This window comes from Ahaetulla prasina, chromosome 10, assembly GCF_028640845.1.
Source record: "Ahaetulla prasina isolate Xishuangbanna chromosome 10, ASM2864084v1, whole genome shotgun sequence".
In the NCBI taxonomy this organism is placed as follows: Eukaryota; Metazoa; Chordata; class Lepidosauria; order Squamata; family Colubridae; genus Ahaetulla; species Ahaetulla prasina.
This window is the reverse complement of record NC_080548.1, coordinates 10,987,709-11,007,803: the sequence shown is the minus strand read 5'-3', so window position 1 is coordinate 11,007,803 and position 20,095 is coordinate 10,987,709. Positions and strand designations below refer to the sequence as shown.

General features: G+C 41.0%; 1 protein-coding gene across 4 annotated transcripts in view; it reads left to right on the top strand.

Moving 5' to 3' along the window:
• Nucleotides 1-20,095, top strand: part of LOC131204239 (protein argonaute-3) — a 59,318-nt gene that overhangs the window by 17,900 nt on the left and 21,323 nt on the right. For 3 of the 4 annotated variants that reach the window (XR_009156559.1, XM_058195250.1, XM_058195251.1), the window contains exons 3-8: nucleotides 824-944; nucleotides 4,507-4,715; nucleotides 7,042-7,178; nucleotides 9,848-9,982; nucleotides 13,243-13,330; nucleotides 13,846-13,993. Coding sequence is in view for 3 of the 4 variants with exons in the window: in XM_058195250.1 (XP_058051233.1) it covers nucleotides 824-944; nucleotides 4,507-4,715; nucleotides 7,042-7,178; nucleotides 9,848-9,982; nucleotides 13,243-13,330; nucleotides 13,846-13,993 (838 nt within the window). In the remaining variant the exon portion in view is untranslated. Of the gene's footprint in view, nucleotides 1-823; nucleotides 945-1,038; nucleotides 1,181-4,506; nucleotides 4,716-7,041; nucleotides 7,179-9,847; nucleotides 9,983-13,242; nucleotides 13,331-13,845; nucleotides 13,994-20,095 lie in introns of all 4 variants that reach the window. The other variant, XM_058195252.1, reaches the window with a different exon arrangement.

Sequence of the window (20,095 nt, the reverse complement as noted above, 5' to 3'; positions counted from 1 at the left end):
GAATAAATGATCGGATTAGGGTGAAGATAGTTTCTAATCTACCCACACTGGAAAAATACAAAGTTTGTGGTTTAGAGGAAACCAATCAGCTGAAGTGGCTGTAATAAGAAATAAAAGTTTATGTAAATAACCACTTTGCATAAAGGAATTCAAAGTTAGAAAACACAGAGATACGGTAAGGCTTGTCTGGCATTTAAACACATGCTACAAGTTATTTTTATTTATTATTTTACTGTATTTTGTCTTTTTAAACTAAAAAACTATATAAGGGTACTGAGAATATACCTGTAAGCCTCTTCCATCTCCCTTGTGTGGTGATCAGTTGATGATGATGATTAGCATTTACTTTATTCATTAAACATGAAACTCAGTCAACTGAACGTTCAAAAATGCATCACAAATGCCATTGACTGGTGCTAATGGTTGATACAAGTTGCTGCCAGCACCCTAGTTGTTGTTTTTGTTGTTGTTGTTGGTTGTTATTATTATTATTATTGTACAGCTTCCCTCTGTTTAACAATTACATTTAATGTAATGAGCATAAGTTTTTTAAAATATTGTTTTTATTGAATGTATTGTCTTTATTTTATCTGCCTGTTCACCGCCCTGAGTCCTCCGGGAGAAGGGCGGTATACAAATTAAATAATACACACACACACACACACACACACACACACATAATAATAATAATAATAATAATAATAATTATTATTATTATTATTATTATTATTATTATTATTATTATTATTATTTATTTCTTCTCTCTGAATGCCATGCAATTTAAATGTACAAATATACTTTTTTCCCTCTTTCATTTTCCTAGGGAGGTAGTAGATTCAATGGTGCAGCATTTTAAAGTGACAATATTTGGTGACCGTAGACCAGTTTATGATGGTAAAAGAAGCCTTTATACAGCCAATCCACTCCCTGTAGCAACAACCGGGGTAAGATAGTTACATGGTTTCCTTATTTGTGACAGATCTAAAGCTACAAGAAATTGCTTCATTGTGATTTTCAATTGCTTGTTATATATTTCAGTTACTTCCGTATACATGGGGATTTTATTCATTTATTTAACTTGACATTGGTGTTATATGCCAATAATTTGACTGACAACCAGCAATTTCAGCCACCAATTTCAGCAAATTGATAACAGTTTACAACAAAAGCATAAAAAAGGGTAAGAAATAATTAAAAAATGAGGACAACAGAACTATTTACAGAGTATTACTAATTCATTTTAAAATATAAAACTACATATTTAAAATGTTTTGCAAAGAAGCATAATCAAGAGTGAGAAAGAGAAAAAGAAAGAGAGAGAGAGAGAGAGAGAGAGAAAGAAAGAAAGAAAGAAAGAAAGAGAAAGAGCCTTTACTAGGAATTAATAATCTTTCTCTGGATACTGAGAGTGACAGCAGAAGGATTTGAGAGTAGAGAAGAGGCAGACATAATGGGACTGTTGAACAAGTGCAATTAAATGGATTTGTCATCATCGTCATCATCATCATTTATAAGGCATATAGCAGACAGGGTCAGGCCCAAGCCCAAAGACAACATAGTGAAATCAATCAAGTCCAGTCCTTTATTTGCTTGCATTTAATGGACAGAATCTGCCAGACTAAAGCTATAACCTTCTAACCTACTAGATATATCCAGAGAGATTCTAAGAGGTGGCTACCCCAAACCTCTTCCTTCCTTTCCCATCCATCTAGAGACTGCACAGTCTCTTATTTTGGGCTTTTCTCTGGAATGTGCTGTCCCCTCCCTGGGGATGCTTGGTATGGCCAAGATCATGTCTCTTCTCCTTCCTCCCCCCCCCACCCCCCACATTCAGCTTCTCCAGGTGCACATTTCCTCACAGGGCAGTGTAGTGTAAAAATCTTTGTTTGAAGTGAGGAGACCCAGATTCTAATCCATCTTCAACCAGAGAAGTTCACTAGGTGACTTCAGACAGTTACTTTTTGTCGGCCCAACCAGTCTCACAGACGAGTTCTGGGGGAAATAAGGGACTATAACACAACCCAATTGAATTCCGGTTACAAAAGGTAGGATCCAAATGGAATAAATAAAAATATGTTGGTTAGGACCCTAAGGTGTCTTACATTAAAAACTCACTAAGAGTGGTTAAAATGCAAAACATGTAAAAATGAAATGATGCTGTGGGAAAGCAGATAGAAAGCCATTCCCTCATAAGTTACCCCTTGGTGAAATCACAAAACATTAAACCGTGGCTTGTTTGAAAAGACAAGTTTTCAGTGCCTATTCTGAATGCTACAAGACCTCCAAAGGTCACCCAGACCTCTTGGGGAATGATATTCCAGAAGTATTCACAGACTTAAATTTTAGTACATAACGTTTGGATAGGCTTCAATGAGTCGTCAATCTACTTCCTGGCAAAAATGTACTTTTTGACATTAAGGGGACTGTACACATGTTTCTGTAAGAGATGTTGAGTTCTTAAGGTTTGCCAGGGGATGTAGTTCTTAATTTCAGGGTGGATCCTGACATATTGGTATGAACATACATGGGTAATCCTTGTCTAATGACCTTAATTGGAACCAGAATTAAGTGAAACAGTTGTTAAACAAAACACCATGTTACTGTGCCATTTAGCGACAGCAGTTCTGGCAGTCCTGATTTGTGATTGTTAGGTAAGGACCTCATGCTTCTCCTGCCCTCCATGAATTGCCTCTCCTTCAAATCCCCCCCCCCACCTCCCACTATATCTGCCCTTCACTCCACTGACTATCCCCATTGAACCCAGTTGACCTCCACCAACATCTTTTTATTCCTGTTACTGGTCAGGGATCCAGGAACTGGATGAGGGCATGGTCCCAGGATGGCAAAGCCTCGCCCAGAGCCTAGATCCCAGGCCAGCAATGGGGGTAGACAGTAGGGATAGGCATCTCCATACAAAATAGTCAAAAGGGCAGAGATGGAGGGGATAGGCATGTGGGGTAGTTAAGCACAGGCCATTTGCAGAAGGCAGGACAATTCAAGGAAGTACTGAGGAGTCATTGCCTAAAGCCCCAACATCCAAATGTGCATTTTTGCTCCAAATTAATTATTTTAATCAGCAAATAGGAACAATATGGATGATCTCATACTCTACAGCCGTGATGGCAAACCTATGGCATGCTTGTTAGAGGTGACACTCAGTGCCCTCTCTGTGGGCACACCAGCTGTCAGCTCAGCTCCGCCTGCGCTTCCTGCTGGCCAGCTAGTCTTCGGGTCTACCGCGGAGAATGGAATGCGTGCGGGGGGCCGCGGTCGCATGCAGCGGGGCAGGGCACATGCGCAGGGGCGGAGTGCAAGCGCATTGCATTTTGGGGGTTCGGGCGTGTAAATGCACGCTTTGGGCACTTAGTCCGGAAAAAGTTAGCCATCACTGCTCTACAGTATTTCTTTGACCATCCTTCTGCATGCTGATCTCTCTTTAAAAGCACAGAATATGAAATTATGAAATGCTGATGCATATTTCATGTAGTATTTTGTGTGACTGCAAAATACTGGAAGGGATACTTTTGTCTGCTGATGTGCCAAGCCTGATCCTGACAATGTTTTTTAGATGTGATAACTTCAAAATGGTTTATACTCTTATGTAGTCTTAAGTAATCTTTTAAAACAGCTTTCTCAGGCTACAATGCAAAATTTGAAGAAAACCACCATGGGGCATAGTTTATTTATTTAGTAGATTTTTGAAGCTGCCCAGCTCAGTGTGATTCTAGGTAGTGTATAATAACAAAGAGAATTAACCCCCCTCCCCAAAATTGCTCCAGAGAATAGGAACAGCTGTTGAAAAGGCTTTAAATTTCTATTTAGCACCTGTAGCGATAGGCTCCCACTGAGAACAGTTCTAAATCTGTATTATGAATGGTTTGATATTTATTTATTTATTTAGCAAATTTGTATAGCTGTGTTATCACAAAAGTGACTCTGAATGGTGTGCAATAAAATAGACAGTTAAAAATATAAATGCCTATCAAAAACAATTAAGTTAATTAAACATTAATAAACATAAATTAAACTGCTGGGGATATCACAATTCTACTTTATTTAAACCTATACAATCTTTTCAACATTTGCCATAGTAAATAAGGCTACCTTTTTGTAAGGATAAATTATGAATTTCAAGTTCAATGATGTGCAAATACAGATATATTTGAATTTTTTTTAAATGTGTTGAGTTTACAGTTTAAAAGGGGGAATGCCCTTAGTTACAATAGGATGCCAGATTCCTAAGTTCAACATGGTGTTTTAAATATTTTCTTCCCATATTTGAATTTAACTTGCCGCATTTTCCTAATCTTCAGTATAGTTGTCTGGAATTTCTTCCCTGAATAGCCATAGATTTAAAAGCTAGGGAATTAAAGCTGCCTTAAATCACATAATTGAAATTGATTAGCAAAGAAATGAAATTAAAATTTGTATGCAAATCTCTTGACTTTTCACACTGAGCTTGAAATCTTTTTTTACTTCCTCTTCCATGGCTTTTTCTCCCAAAAGGTTGATTTGGATGTAACATTGCCAGGAGAAGGTGGCAAAGATCGTCCCTTCAAGGTGTCCATAAAATTTGTTTCCCGGGTAAGCTGGCACCTATTGCATGAAGTTCTGACTGGACGAACCTTACCTGAGCCTCTGGAATTGGACAAGCCAATCAGCACTAACCCTGTTCATGCTGTTGATGTGGTGCTACGACATTTACCCTCCATGAAGTAGGTTTCCTAATGTGCTCTGTGCCATGTATTTCCAGAGTTAATTTTTTGGGAGTTTTGCTTTTAGACTTGCATGCAAAGGTTTGGGAGATGAGGAGAACATGCATTTTGCATTAGTCAGATCACTGAAAGTTTCTCAGTTCTGTTTGTTGAGCAGATTAGTTCCGGTAGAAATGAATAGGAAAATTCTTGAATAATTGGAATGGTTTTCCACAAGGATGTCATTAAGTGAAGATCAAAGGCAATGGGAGACTTGTGAATTTGACAAGTGACAGACAATAAAACAAAGTGACAGACACAGAAGTAGGAGAAATGCCAGCTGCGTTGTTTGTCTTGTATATTAGGGCTGTATCTTGGAATTACAAAATCTGTGTTTTTAAAGCAGTTTTATATGAAGATATACTTTCAGGAAGCGGTTGTGGGAACTGGTCTTTGAAAGTTGAAAAGCTGAAAATAAATCTATTTTATACACTTCCCTGTTTAACTTCAGTTCAGTGCCTTCAAGATTAAATGTTCTACAAACCTGATTTTCAGGACCCCAACATTCCCTTCCCCCAAAAGGAGACAGCCCCTTGTAGGTGGGGAATTTTGAGGGAAAAGTAAAACTCCAGATTGAGTGGTACTAGGGAAGGTAAGGTATAAAATGCTCTTTTTTTAAAAAAAAATCTGTGATTAATTCATTAGATAATTCAAACTATTTTCTCTTAGAATGTTCTCTTTCTCAGTTTTGGAAAAAAAAGATAATAAATACCAGGTGATAAATCCTTTGTGTAGACTGAAGGTGCTAAATCCAGCTATTTTTCATTCCTGATTTTTTCTGATTCATTCTATTTGTATTAGATTAGATTTCAGCTGTTATAATTTTCAGTACAACCATAGAGCATCAAACTGAGGACAACTCTGTTAGAAGATCTTGTCTAAAAGTGTATTTTCTATTTGCAAACTCAAAGTGAGATCTTACAATTAGCAGCCCCTTTTAAGTTAAGTGAGGATTTTTAAATGTTGTCTTTTGCTTTGCAGATACAGGTAGTTCTCGATTTAAGATTACAATTGGAACTGGAACTTCTGTCATGAATCAGTGCAGTCATAAAGCAAGTCAATGACCAGTCCCAATTTTATGACCATTTTCACCATAATCATTAAACGAATCACACAGTCTTTAAGTTAATCTGGCTTTCCCCATTGATATTGCATGTCGGAAGTTAGTGTCAGGTGCAAAAAATCAGAATTATTCATACGGTTGCAACATAGATGATTGATTGATACCTATACACAAGAACCTAGTCAACTAATGGTCAGTACTAAATTGGTGCTCGATAAGGATCAGTGGAACTCAAGAGAGACTAGACTTGGATCTCTTGTGGCAATACTAGCACTCTAAACTGATGATGTGTTTAACTCCCCCACCTTCCCCACCTCAAGATCTGCCTGCTCTTCTACAGCCACCTAGGAAGGTCACAAGTGGCACTCGTGTGTTCCTGGGATGTTGTCAATGCAAGCCAGTTGCAAAGCACCAGGTTCATAATTGCATGACCGTGGGGATGGTCGTAGGTGCAAGTAGGTGCAGGAATTAGTCATAAGGGATATTTTTCAGCACCTTTGTAACTTTGAATGGTTGGTAAATGAATGGTCATAAGTGAAGGACTGCAGGTATCCCTCAACTTGGAAAAAAGAAGGTAAAGGTTTCCCCTGTCCAGTTGTATCTGATTCTAGGAGCCGTGCTCATCTCCATTTGCTAGCTGAGAGAGCCAATGTTGTCCAAAAATGCATCTGTGGTTATATGACCAGCATGACTCTTTGCCGAGGCGCACAGAATGCTGTTAACTTCCCACCAAAGCGGTATCTATTCATCTACTTGCATTTGCATACTTTCAAGCTGCTAGGTTGGCAGGAGCTGGGGCAGAAACGGGAGCTCACCCTGTCACATGATACTTGGCTATCAAACTGCCAACTTTTGGGTTGACAAGGCGAGCATCTTAACTGCTAGGTTACCATGCCCCTAACTAACCATTTGGTTAATCATGATTGGAATTTACAGTGGTCTTGGAAAAAGTGTCTTATGATTCATCCTAGGAGTTACCATTGTTGCACCACCCCTGCGATCATGTAGCAAAAAAATTGTAGTAAAAACAAGCATGACTCACTTAACAATTGCATTGCTTGGTGATGAACATTCTGATCCCAATTGTGGTTATAACTCGAGAATTACCGGTATTGTCTTTATTTTTTTTATTATTGTTTTATTATTTTGAGCCACCAGGCATTCCTGTAGATTATGGTGACATGTGAAATAGATCAATAAATATTTGGTTCCTTCCCTACATAGGTATACACCTGTAGGCCGTTCCTTTTTTTCTGCTCCTGAAGGCTATGATCATCCGTTGGGAGGTGGCAGGGAAGTCTGGTTTGGATTTCATCAGTCCGTTCGGCCAGCAATGTGGAAAATGATGCTGAATATAGATGGTAACCCCCAGTTCTGTTTTGAGAAATGGCAGGGGGGATTTATAAAAGATTGATGTTGTGCATGGATATGGAAGACTTCAGCATGTATACACATACACAATTCGTTTTGGTGTTCTGTAAGGAAAAGTCCTTTTCTCTTTTACAAATCTCAGTTTCCTTTTATAAATTTCCCATATTGGCTTGGGGATTCTGGGATTGAAGTCCTCAAATCTTCAAGTTGCCAAGCTTGAGAAATATGGAATTAGGGAATTATTTCTATTTAGTAGGAATAGCAGGTGTGCCTTTGTCAGAGGAAATTATAACTGGAGGAAGATAAGAATTTATGTTGCAATTCTGAAACATTTTTTCATGTTCGAACCTCAAATTTGCTTGTTTTTTTTCTCTTTGAATTAACTCATGGAAGAATCAATTGCATCTACACTTCAATAATGTAAATTTTTATTCTGGTTCTCCTGCCTGTACATTGCTTATGTTGATGCCAGGCAAGATCCCAGCAGGAATTCTAGACCACTCACCAGGCTGCCCTCAGGATGTTTTGGCTTCTGATGGTTCTGGTTCTGTGATATAGGACAGGGGTCTCCAACCTCGGCAAGTTTAAGCCTGGAGGACTTCAACTCCCAGAATCCCCCAGCCAGGGGATGGTTAAATCATTTATAAAAGCATTCCAAACTATGGTTAGATCATTTATAAAAGCATTCCGTTGTCTAATAAAATTGTTCTCTCAGACTAACACAAAGGCTAATCAGTCTTTAAGTTGCTCTCTCCAAAGGAAAACTTTTAACATTACTCCAAAATTTAAAATTCCTGTTGCAAATAGTTTTTATTGATTGGTTGTGTTTATGTTTAACTTTACCAGAAAAAATTCAAGGCATGTGATACCCCTATTGGTCTTAGGCTTGGCTTGATCTTTGCCATTGCTTAATGGCCCCTGATTTGCTTTGTGGATTTTTTTAGCAGACTATTTTAGCCTGGATTGCTGTTGATTTAATATTTTTAATTTTGCAGCCAACCAGAATCCACTGGAGGTTGGTAGTCAGTAAATTTAAATAAATAATTTTCATAACATCTTGTGAAGGAAGAAAGGCTCAGATATAGCAACTAGTCAAATATTTGCCAAGTTGCTTCATGATTAAGTAGAAGTTGAATATATGATTTTGTATTTCCAATATTAAACACAAGCATTTGCTGAGATTCCAGATTAAATTAATTGCATTTATTTAGAAATTTTTTGAAATCAAAATCCATTTAAATCAGTTGAAGAATATTTTAAAGCATAAAACTATTTCAGCCACCCTGAAATACAGGTAGTCTTCGACTTATGAATGGTTTCTTTGTGACAAGTTATGGTGGATTCCCAAAAAAACTATTTATGATCCAGTTTCAAAGTTACGATGACATATATATCCTTGTAGCCACGTGATTGCAACTGGGCGCTTGGGAGTTGACTTGCCATTACAGTTATTTGCAGCATCCCAGTTATGTGAATGCAATTTTTGATGGCTTTTTTGCTGGTTTCTGGCCTTTACTTTCAGTTTCTAGCAAAAACTGCCCATTGAATAAAATGGATTCATAAAATGTCTGCTGTGTTCACTTAATGAGCACCCCAAAAATTGTGATAAAATTAGGTGTGACTTGCTTAACAACCACAATGACTTATGACCATAATTCCGGGCTCAGTTGTAGTCCTAAGTCAAGGACTATTAAAATGCTTTGGTCCAAAAATGAGCTGGAAAGAATGCAGTGTGTACATGCAAATATTCTGTGTGTACTGTTAATAAGAGAAGGAGGAATCTGCTTAGTACTGGAAAAGTCAATATTTATTCATGACATAATTGAAGTGTGGGGTTTGCCACTTTAGATACAAGACAAGTTTCCTACTTAGTGATTATGTCAGTGAAGGGAACTTTTTAAAAACTTTTTAACTTTTTAAGCCCTTAAAAAAGGGCTCATGGTGGCTCAACAGACTAATGCAGTCTGTTATTAACAGCAGCTGCTTGCAATTACTGCAGGTTCAAGTCCCACCAGGCCCAAGGTTGACTCAGCCTTCCATCCTTTATAAGGTAGGTAAAATGAGGACCCAGATTGTTGGGGGCAATAAGCTGACTTGGTATATAATATACAAATGGATGAAGACTATTGCTTGACATAGTGTAAGCCTCCCTGAGTCTTCGGAGAAGGGCGGGATATAAATGCAAATAAAAAATAAAAGTGGCATATGAATCTTGTTTATAATCATTCTCTTGCAGACAACATATTCAAAATTCCCAGTGTTACAGATTTGCCTATTTAATGTCATGTTTTCAACTGCATCTTGTCTCAATACAAGCCTCTGAATCAGAATAAATCAGAGGAGAAACAAAGAACTCCTGGGCATTGGAGGAGGAGAACAATTTTAGTTTGTCAGGAGGAGTCTGATGGTACCTCTTCTGACAAACAGATTTTATTAAAAGGCAGGAGTTTTTGTGAACTGCAACTCATGAAATCTTAAGCTTTTAAATAAAATATGTTAATCAGAAAAGGTGTTAACCAGACTGCTTGTAAAGTATCCCTGCAATGAAATGTAGACTTCCAGTTGATGAGATCCTTTATCTTAGATAGTGATTGTGTGAAGATAGTGATTGTGCTTTGAAGACCATTTGTTTTCTTAAATTTTCTTTTTACCACCCTAGTTTCTGCCACTGCCTTCTATAAAGCACAACCTGTAATTCAGTTCATGTGTGAAGTTCTTGATATACACAACATTGATGAACAGCCACGACCTCTGACTGATTCTCACCGTGTAAAATTCACCAAAGAGATAAAGGGTGAGTTTTTAAAAAAATGTAGCATTTAATCCACACAGTGCTAATCTTACTGCTTTAGAAGGTGCTTGCTTAGATCTCAGGCATGTACATTCATCAAAAACGTACAAAGATACATTACCTTTGGTGTCACATAGTGACTTATTACCGTGGCATCTATGTGATGGGCAATGGATTTGTATTCTTGAAAATGTAATAAACAATGAAAGGATTTTTTTTCAGCTGTCTGGACTGTAGAGATTTCAGTTTGCGTTGCCAGAAAAGCTCCATTGCCAGAATTGTGTGCTGCGTCTTTATCTCTTGCCTTCTAGCCACACTGTGCATCATCTTTGATTGACTTTTACTACTGTATTCTTTCAGCTGCCATAGTGCAGCTTCCTGACAAAACTAGGTTGGTTATATGCCAGCCAATCAGTCACCTTGCAAATGCACCAAGTGTAAGACATAGGGAGCATTGGATTAGTATGTTCAAATACTCCTGTTCAAATAGGAGATATTGCTACTTGTAAACTGACAGCACTCCTTGCTAGCCCTGATGATGTTACCTAGTTAGGGTAATGAAATGTCTGGAAGAAAACAAGCAAGAGAACACCAAGGACCCCCCATTTGTATTTCGACTTGTTTCATTTCCTACTTACTTCAGTCAGTATCAAAATATTGGTTCTTGTGTGCTGTACAGGTAGTCCTCGGTTTACAACTGATTGCTTAACAGTTCCAAAACTCCAGTGCTATTCCCTCTGGGGTTATGTGACTGTATTTTGGACATTTGGCAACTGGCCCACATTTATGGCTGTTTGCAGCATCCCATGGTCACATAGTTGGACCATAAGAAAGGCTGAGCGCCAAAGAATTGAGGCCTTTGAGCTCTGGTGCTGGAAAAGACTCCTGTGAGTCCTTTGGACTGCAAGGTGAACAAACAGGTCAGTCCTGGATAAGATCGACCCTGACTGCTCTTTAGAGGGCCAGATCCTGAAGATGAAACTGAAATACTTTGGCCACCTAATGAGAAGGAAGGGCTCACTGGAGAAGAGCCTAATGCTGGGAAAGATTGAGGGCAAAAGAAGAAGGGGACAACAGAGGACGAGGTGGCTGAATGGAGTCACTGAAGCAGTGGGCATGAGCTTGGATGGACTCCGGAGGAGGGTGAAGGATAGGAAGGCCTGGAGGAACGTTGTTCATGGGTCGGACATGACTTTGCAACTAACAACAACAATGGTCACATGACCACAATTTAGAATATTTTTGCCAAAAACAAACATTTGCTTCTGGTTTTTTGCAAACCCCAGCCTATAGTAAACAATGGGTTTGTTTAACAACTACCAGGTTCGCTTAACAACCATCACAAAAAAAAGTTTTAAAATCAAATTGGTCATGTGATAACTGGCTTTACGACCATCATGACTTACAACTGTAAATACCAGGTTTAGTTACGGTCATAATTTAAGGATTACCTGCCATGGTTAAAATATTGGTCTATAGGCAGGGATCCAGATTGAGATCCAATATCAGCCATGGAAGGACATTGGATGGCTTTGGCTAAGTTATTCTCCTCAAACCAACCTACTTTATTGGACATTGTTGTTTGAAAAACTGGGGGGTGGGGAGGGAGAAAAATATCATGTATGTTAACTTGAGCTCCTAGAGAAAAGGCAAGAAGTACGGTACCAATAAATAAATAAATAAAAATATTGCCGTATTTGAATTGGAAGAAAGACACCCCTTGTGAAGATACATTTTGTGTGTACCTGAAGCTACTTTGCCTATTTTAAATCAAAGGATGCATATGCATATTTTAAATTATCAGTAGTGCAAAGTAGCTTCCCCCCCCCCAAGAGAAGGTAAAGGGAGACGTGTCCCTGCTTCAGACAAAGCAGGTTTGCTGATTAGCCTCCATTTCAGTTCTAATGACTGGTGCTACGCATGGCATTCAGAGTAGCAGCTGTGGTTCCTTTATGGCAAGTATCAGCAGTGTTTTTCCTGGGCAGTGTGCCATGGTGTGATCTTGCACGAAGAGGGATGAAAAAAAGAAATAAAAGGCCCCCAAATGTTGCAAATCCAGAAAAATCTTAGTTTTTGATAGCGCACCTCCTTTCCAAGGTCTTGCATGTTCTTTCTTGAAATCTTGCAAAAGTGTAGCCTTTTTAAAGATATGTGTCCACTTGGCTGGTGTGGATGCTGTCTGGGCCAATTCTGTTCTATGAGAAGAGGAAACACAAATACGGATTCTTTGATTTGGATCACATTTGCTGTTTCATTTTCTTTTAGATTCACAGGCCATGGCTTCTTTCCACACTGGAAATGGACAGATTTTGAGAAGGAAATACTTGTTCTCCACAATGTTCACTCATACTCATTTTCATCAAAAATTATATGAATGTTCACAAAATAGGGGAAAAGACACTCTCAATGAAACATGGTTATCTCCCAAAAGTTGTATTCCTTGCACAAAGGAGATAACGGATGCCTGTGTTTGCCTTGTGTTTTTTTTTTGGATTTTTAGAGCTTTATTTTCCCAGATATGGTGAGCAGGAAGGAAGCATCAACAGGGAAAAATGCCTTCAGGTGCTGTCTGTGTTCTTTGTGGTGGGAGAAAAAAAAAAAGGCATTCGCTGACATCCAAATCAACTTGTCTTCATAGCCCACTGGGTTTTATCAGAGCCTTTAGCTGGGCCACCTTTTGGAAAAATTGAAGCTAACACATTAACATTCAAGAAATTGGTTTTTGGATTTGGCACGCTTAGAAAAGATACATTTAAGTTGCTATTGATAACTGTCGCCCGTTTTTTGGAAACCCAGGGGCCCTCCAAAATTGGGGCCATTGAAATTTAGAAACCACCAAATACTGGCAGAGTTTTCATTTATAATCCAAGAGGAATAATAGTAATGTGTTAAATCCTTTGGATCAACATGTCAGTCATCACAGGCAGTAACATAGCAAAGAAAAGAGGAAGAACCATAATTCTATTTCATGTTGGTGACATCAATGCTTGAGGCTGAAAAAAATATACAAAAGGGAAATTTTAAAAAAGCAAACAAAGCACCACTGTAAAATATCGCCCCATCCTGTTTGGTGGGAAGTCTTAGGGGCCACAAATCTGTGCGATTATATTAGGAACCAACCATTCTTATTCCTTTCTTCCAATGGTATATGTAGAAATTATAGCAAATCTTATGGAAGGGATGAATAGGTTCTGTTACAAAACATTCTGTGTCTATACAAGCATTCTCTGACGTCAGTATTTTCTTTCTCTTTTTTTATCCAGGTCTGAAGGTTGAAGTGACTCATTGTGGAACGATGAGGCGGAAATACCGTGTCTGTAATGTTACACGGAGACCGGCTAGTCATCAGACGTAAGTGCATGGCTAAACTACACAATTAACATATGTGGCTACAAGATAATATACAGGTTGTTCTTGATTTACAAGGACAGCTGGGACCAGAAATTTGGTTGCTAAACAGTGCAGTTGTTAAGCAAATGCTCGTGACTAGCCCCAGTTTTGCAACCATTTTTACTGTGGCCATTAAGTGAATCCCAGTGGGCATTAAGCAAATCATATTGTCATCAATTGATTTTGCTTTTCAGAAGCTGGTTGGGAAGGTCACATCGTGATCACATGCTTGCAAGATGCTGCAACTGTCGTAAATGTTAGCCAATTGTGATCATGTGACTCCAGTGGGGGGGATGCTACAGTCTTAACTTTGAGAATGGGTTGTAAATCACTTTTTCCAAGACTGTTATAACTTCAAACCGTTATTAAATGTACAGTTGTAATTCAAGGACTACCTGTATATAATATGGGAGGAATAAGATCCATAGATTCACAGACTTGTGCAAATTAACTCTTCTTTCAATTCCGCTTTCCAGATTTCCATTGCAGTTAGAAAACGGTCAGACTGTGGAAAGAACAGTAGCACAGTATTTCAGAGAAAAGTACAACCTACAGCTGAAATACCCTCATCTTCCTTGTCTACAAGTGGGACAGGAGCAGAAACACACCTATCTGCCTCTTGAAGTAATGTATTTAATAGCACAATCTCTGAAACATTTGAAGACCCCAGAATCTTTCATTCTCCTGTGTGCTGCTTAGAGAGTCCAAGCAATGGGCATTAACCTCATCTTACTGGCAAGAGACTGAATTGAATTTGTTTAACCACGCCTCTTCTTCGTAGCTGGGCTCCAGTTTCGTAACTCAGTCAGCCTAGAGAGACTTACTTTTCGTTACTCCATTTCTTGGACTTTGCTAATCATCAGCACAGCTAGAGATATTTGCTTTCTTGGACTTCTTCTAAAGTGGTGGCGTTTTGGCGGCGCCCCAGCTAAGTGCCGCTCAGCTGAGCCGCTTATCAAGATTGCAGCAGCTCCTTTTCCCGGTGAGTTGGCACGCCACGTGGAGTCATCAGACCGAGGCTTTGGTCCATGTGAGTTGGAGGCTGGGAGAGCGCTATAGAGCTGTGGTGTTGGCTCTGCGCACACAGGGACAGAGAATTAGGACTGTGATGCCGGTTCATGTGTCTCTCCCTAGCTGAGACCGCAAAGAAGCGCTTTGGGGCTGTGGTGTTGGCTTCACGCCATTTTGCCTCACTCTGTCGCTGCAATTAATTGCGTTTTCAAACTGTTTCGTCGGCTTGATGCAGCGAGGAAAGCTACAGCTGATCCCTTTGGATCCTTTTCTATTTGGTGTGGGGAAGGCTTTATTACAGCAGTGGAGGGGCACGAGTGGGTAGTGTACCATTCTAAGTCCTACACCAGATCCGCATACAGGTCTCAGTCCTTCAAAATGGCAGACCAAAGAACTCTCATTCTAGCGAATCTGCGTCATCCTCCCCTGGGCACTTGAGCTCTCAGGCTTCAGCCACCAAATGAGGGAGGTCAGCTTCCAAGGGTCCTACCATCCGATCCAAAGCCTCGGCTGCCAGGTCCATTTCATTGGCCTCAGAAAAGAATGCCAGGAGGCGGCAACAGGCCTTGGGAAAACACTTTGCCAAGGCCCAAAAGCTGGCGGAGGTCAGCAGGGAGTCTCCCACTCCAGGCAGCAGTGGAGGGCCTGGTTCTGCCTTACAAGGAGAAGTCTTACTCCAAGATCATCAAGCAGACCAGTTTGATTTGTCCCCTAACGTGGCAATGGGCAAGGAGGTGCCTTATGCCCAGACACAATCCAGTGAATTTACATCTGGTGCTATCACCTTAGAACCGGGATCAGCCTCCCTCCATAGGTTTCCCTGCCCTTCAGCAACTTTCACTCCTACCACAATGGGGCTCCACCCAGAGAAGGGCCAGCAAGCTACCATGACACAGGAGATGTGTGATATGATCACACACACACACCGTTTCAAAGGGAATTGATGCAGCCGTCTATAAAAGAGGTTTATTGGGCCCATCACAGTTGTCCGAGCCCTGCCAACAGGCTCTTTGGCCATCAAACCCACTGGATAGAGAATATGTCCAGGATCCTCAATCTCCTTTGCCCTCACAACATAGCGACTTGTCGACTATGGGCGAGAAGGATATGGCAGACTACAATCTTTCTGAAGATGAGAGCTTCACGCCCGATAAACCAGCTGCCACAGGGCTGTTCCACTATGACTTATTTCAAACCCTATTGTTTAAGGCAAAAACAATGGCCAGCATGGGGGCACTTATTGGGCATTCGGAGGGCTCCATGGACCCTCCAGATCCCAACGCCCTTCTTTTCACTGAACCTATCTCTGAGCAAGTGGTTATTTCATCACCCAAGCTCTTTACTCTGTCATACAGAGACAGTGGACTCAGGCTGGAGCAATTTCTGCCCCTAGCGGGATGGATAAGAAAATGTACACAGTGGAACAAAATTTTGAAGAACTCTTACAAATTCCAACTGTAGATGCTCCTCTGGCTACCCTTGCTACTTCCACCACCCTTCTATCAGATTCAGCGGAAGGTTTGAAAACTAAGAACAGAAGGGTGGAGCTTTCTGCTTGTAAGACCCACCAGGCAGTAGCCTGGGCAATTTGATTTGCCACGGCGGCGTCCTTCACAAGGACATGGTTAATATGGCTTTGCCAAATGCAGTCCCGTGCTTCACCTGAGGACACTCGGTTGCAGCAAGACATTAATAAACTGATAGCTGCAGCTGAATACTCTGCCGATGCAACTCTCAATTCAGCAAAAATCACCTCAAGAGCCCTAGCGTCCAATGTCACTACCAGATGCCTTTTGTGGATGAGACATTGGCAAGCTGATATGAAAACTAAATGTCGGCTAGTGTCAGTCCCTTTAAGGGAGACAACCTCTTCGGTGAAGTGTTAGACCCTATTTTAGTGGAAGGCTGACACAAATGGAAATCTCTTCCCCACGTCTCCAAATGATCAGACAGACGGTCTACCTTTCCCTATCGCAGACAGTCCTTTTGGATTTTTGAGACCGGATTCCAGGCTCTGATCTACCAAAGAATTTCAAAAAAGGCTTTAAGAGTTGTAAACCTAATCTTGCGTAGCTTCTCCAAAAACACTACACTACTAACCAGAGCATATAAAACATTTGGTAGACCAATTCTTGAATACAGCTCGACTGTCTGGAATCCATACCACATTTCAGACATCAATACAATTGAACGTGTCCAGAAATATTTTACAAGCAGAGTTCTCCACTCCTCTGAATACAACAGAATACCTTATGCCACCAGACTTGAAATCCTGGGCTTAGAAAATTTAGAACTACGCTGCCTTCGACATGACCTGAGTTTAACTCATAGAATCATCTATTATAATGTCCTTCCTGTCGAAGACTACTTCAGCTTCAAATTGCAACAATACACGAGCACACAATAGATTTAAGCTTAATGTTAACCGCTCCAATCTTGATTGCAGAAAATATGACTTCAGTAACAGAGTTGTTAATACTTGGAATACACTACTTGACTCTCTGGTATCTTCCCAAAATCCCCAAAGCTTCAACCAAAAACTGTCTACTATTGACCTCACCCCATTCCTAAGAGGTCTGCATAAGAGCACAAGCATGCCTACCATTCCTGTCCTATTGTTTCCTTTTGTTATATCCAATTAATATAGTTATTATATACTCATGCTTATATATATGCTTATATATTGTTTAGTTATTTCATGCTTATGCTTATATATACTGTGTGACTAAATAAATAAATAAATAAATAACGAACCTATGCCCAGGGTAAGGATCGACCACTGGATAGACAGTCCTTTCATGATCGCACCACAAGACCACAAGCCAAACGCCCCTTTCGGGGGGCTGGCTACCGACCCTACCGTCAGACTAAGTGACTGCTCTGACTCGGGTCCCATCGGCGGCCATCTGGAACAGTTCACCAGCAGGTGGCAGAGTACGACCACAGACGCCTGGGCCCTGCAAACAGTAACACTAGGTCTTACCCTGGAATTCTGCTCCGAACCTTCACGGCGGTTCATTCAATGCTTGGTGTCACGCGATGCCACCTAGAGATCTCTGATGGAAGTCAAATCTGGCATTTTCTGGCAATCCAGGCCATAGAGCCAGTACCACCTCAACATCAGGGGTTCGGCTTCTATTCGATCCTCTTCTTGATCCAAAAGAAATCAGGAGGAAACAGGGCCATCCTAGATTTGAAGAAGCTGAATGTACACATACAATACAAATGCTTCAAAATGCAATCTCTGCATTCCCTCCTGAGTTGCATCAGACAGGGAGATCTCTTAACATTGATAGATCTCAAGGAGGCCTATCTCCACACCCCGATCAGACCATCTCACAGAAGGTTCCTCAGATTTTGCTACGCAGGGACCAATTGTCAATACAGGGCCCTGCCCTTCAGGCTCTCATCAGCCCCAGAGACCGTCACCAAATTGTGGGCATAGTGGCAGTCCACCTACAGACCAGGCCCATCAGAATACAATTTTATTTAGACAATATATTGATCCAGGTGACGTCTCCACTATAAGCACGACAGGATCTCCAGTTCACAATCCAAACACTCCAGCAGCACGGATTCATGGTGAACCTGGAGAAAAGCCATTGATTCTATCCACCAGTTTGATCCATTTGGGAGCAAGGATCAACACTGACCTTTCTATCTCCAGAGCGTTTGGACAGCATACGCTCAACAATCAGATGGATCAAGGCCCTCAGGCGTGTTTCTTTGGTGCTTCTTTCCCAATTATTGGGGAAAATGATCTCCTGTTTAGCAATTGTTCCCTGGGTGAAATTACATTCCCACCCTCTTCAATGGTTCCTGCTCCCAAATCAAAGGGCCAGTCATTCCAACTCCAAATCACAGGTCATGGTCCCTCAGTGGGTGATCAGATCCCTAGAATGGTGGCGGTCGCCCGCTATGGAGAGAGGCTGCCTCGTCTAGTTCTCATTGGCCACAATCCTGTCAGGCGATGGCACGTTACTCCTTTTACAACATCCAAGGGTTCATAACTTCCTAAAAGGCGTCCAACTTGCAGCCGCCGCCCGTCCACAGATACCCGTCGTGGGATCTATCATTAGTCCTTCAGATGCTCACGTCTCCTCCATTCGAACCATTAGGGTCTGCCAGTCTCAAGCTATTGACTTTTAAGGTCTCCTTTCGCGTTGCAATTACATCCACTAGATGCATTTCAGAGCTGGCAGCCCTTTCTGTACGTAAGGACTTATGCATCTTCCATTTATACCAAAAATCAACGCCTGGTTTCACAGGGCACAAGAAATCATCCTACCCAATTTCTGTCCAAAGCCTGCACATCCTAGGGAGCGACGTTGGCACCCCCTTGATGTCTGCAGGGTCCTGAGCAAATACATCTTCAGAACGGTGTCATTCCGGAAAACAGAATCATTAGTTGTCTCATTTCAGCCCCGATCCATGGGCTCGAAAGTGTCCTCTTCCATAATCGGCTGCTGGATACCACCCTGGCATACCAAAATCAGGCCAGGCCACAGCCAGGCCACATTATAGCACATTCGACCTGGAGTGCTGGCACCATGGCGGTCTGGGCCACTCAGGCTTCTATCTTAGAAATTTCCAGGGCAGCTACCTGGGCTTCACCCTCACCTTTCGTCAGGAACTATAAACTTGATAAGTTTGCCTTGGCCAAGGCAGCATTCAGCAGATGGGTTCTACAACAGGCTCTCCCACTTGAAGGGGCCCTGGACCCATTAGTTCCCTGCCCTAGGGATAGTTATATCCCTTGGGTATATCCCATTGCTTGGACTCTCTAAGCAGCACACAGGAGAATGAATGTTGGATTTACCTGAACGTTTGTTCTATGTGCTCTGCATGAGAGTCTAACCCCTCCCTAGTTCACTTGGGGTCCAGGACGCAATTGTGGGTGATTCTTCCTTACAGATTTCGCCCCTCTGGAACCTGTCTTCATTAAGAAACTGGAGCCCAGCTAGGAAGAGGAAACGCGGTTAAACAAATTCAGTCTCTGGCCAATAAGACGAGGTTAACGCCCATTGCTTGGACTCTTATGCAGCACTTATAGAACGAACGTTCAGGTAAGTCCAACGTTCATTTGCAGATTTGAAAAAGTTAATTTTTTTCAAAAATGCATACGTTCTGTATATGTGAGCTTTCCTGTGAACCAAAGATAACCGTGAGTCTAGAGCACTCTTTGCTCATGAAACTTTATGTTCTAATGTATTTATTAGATTTGTAGGGAGTCACTAATCTCCAGTGGCAAGCTGGAAAACACTGGCTGTAGAAGCTTTCAGGTTTTTTTTTTAAAACTATAATAGTATCTCACCACTTAAAGACCTGAAAGACGAAATTAGGAATTAGTTATCCTAGAGCAGGGGTCTGCAAACTTGGCTCTTTTAAGACTTGTGGACTTCAATTCCCAGAGTTCCTCAGCTAGCTTTGTTGGCTGAGGAACTCAGAGAGTTGAAGTCCACAAATCTTAAAAGAGCCAAGTTTGCAGACCCCTGTCCTAGAGGAACTCTATATAGTTGCTAAGGATTGATTGATCCAGGCTGGATGGCACTTAATCAATTAAGCAATACTATCCAGCCAATTCATAAAAGTATTATGATGCATGTAGAACATGCTTCTCAAACCTGGGTGACCTTTGGTTTCCAGACTTCTCAGCCAAGGTCTTCATATCCTCTGAGAAATTCTGGCAGTTAAACATACATCTGTACAGAGTAC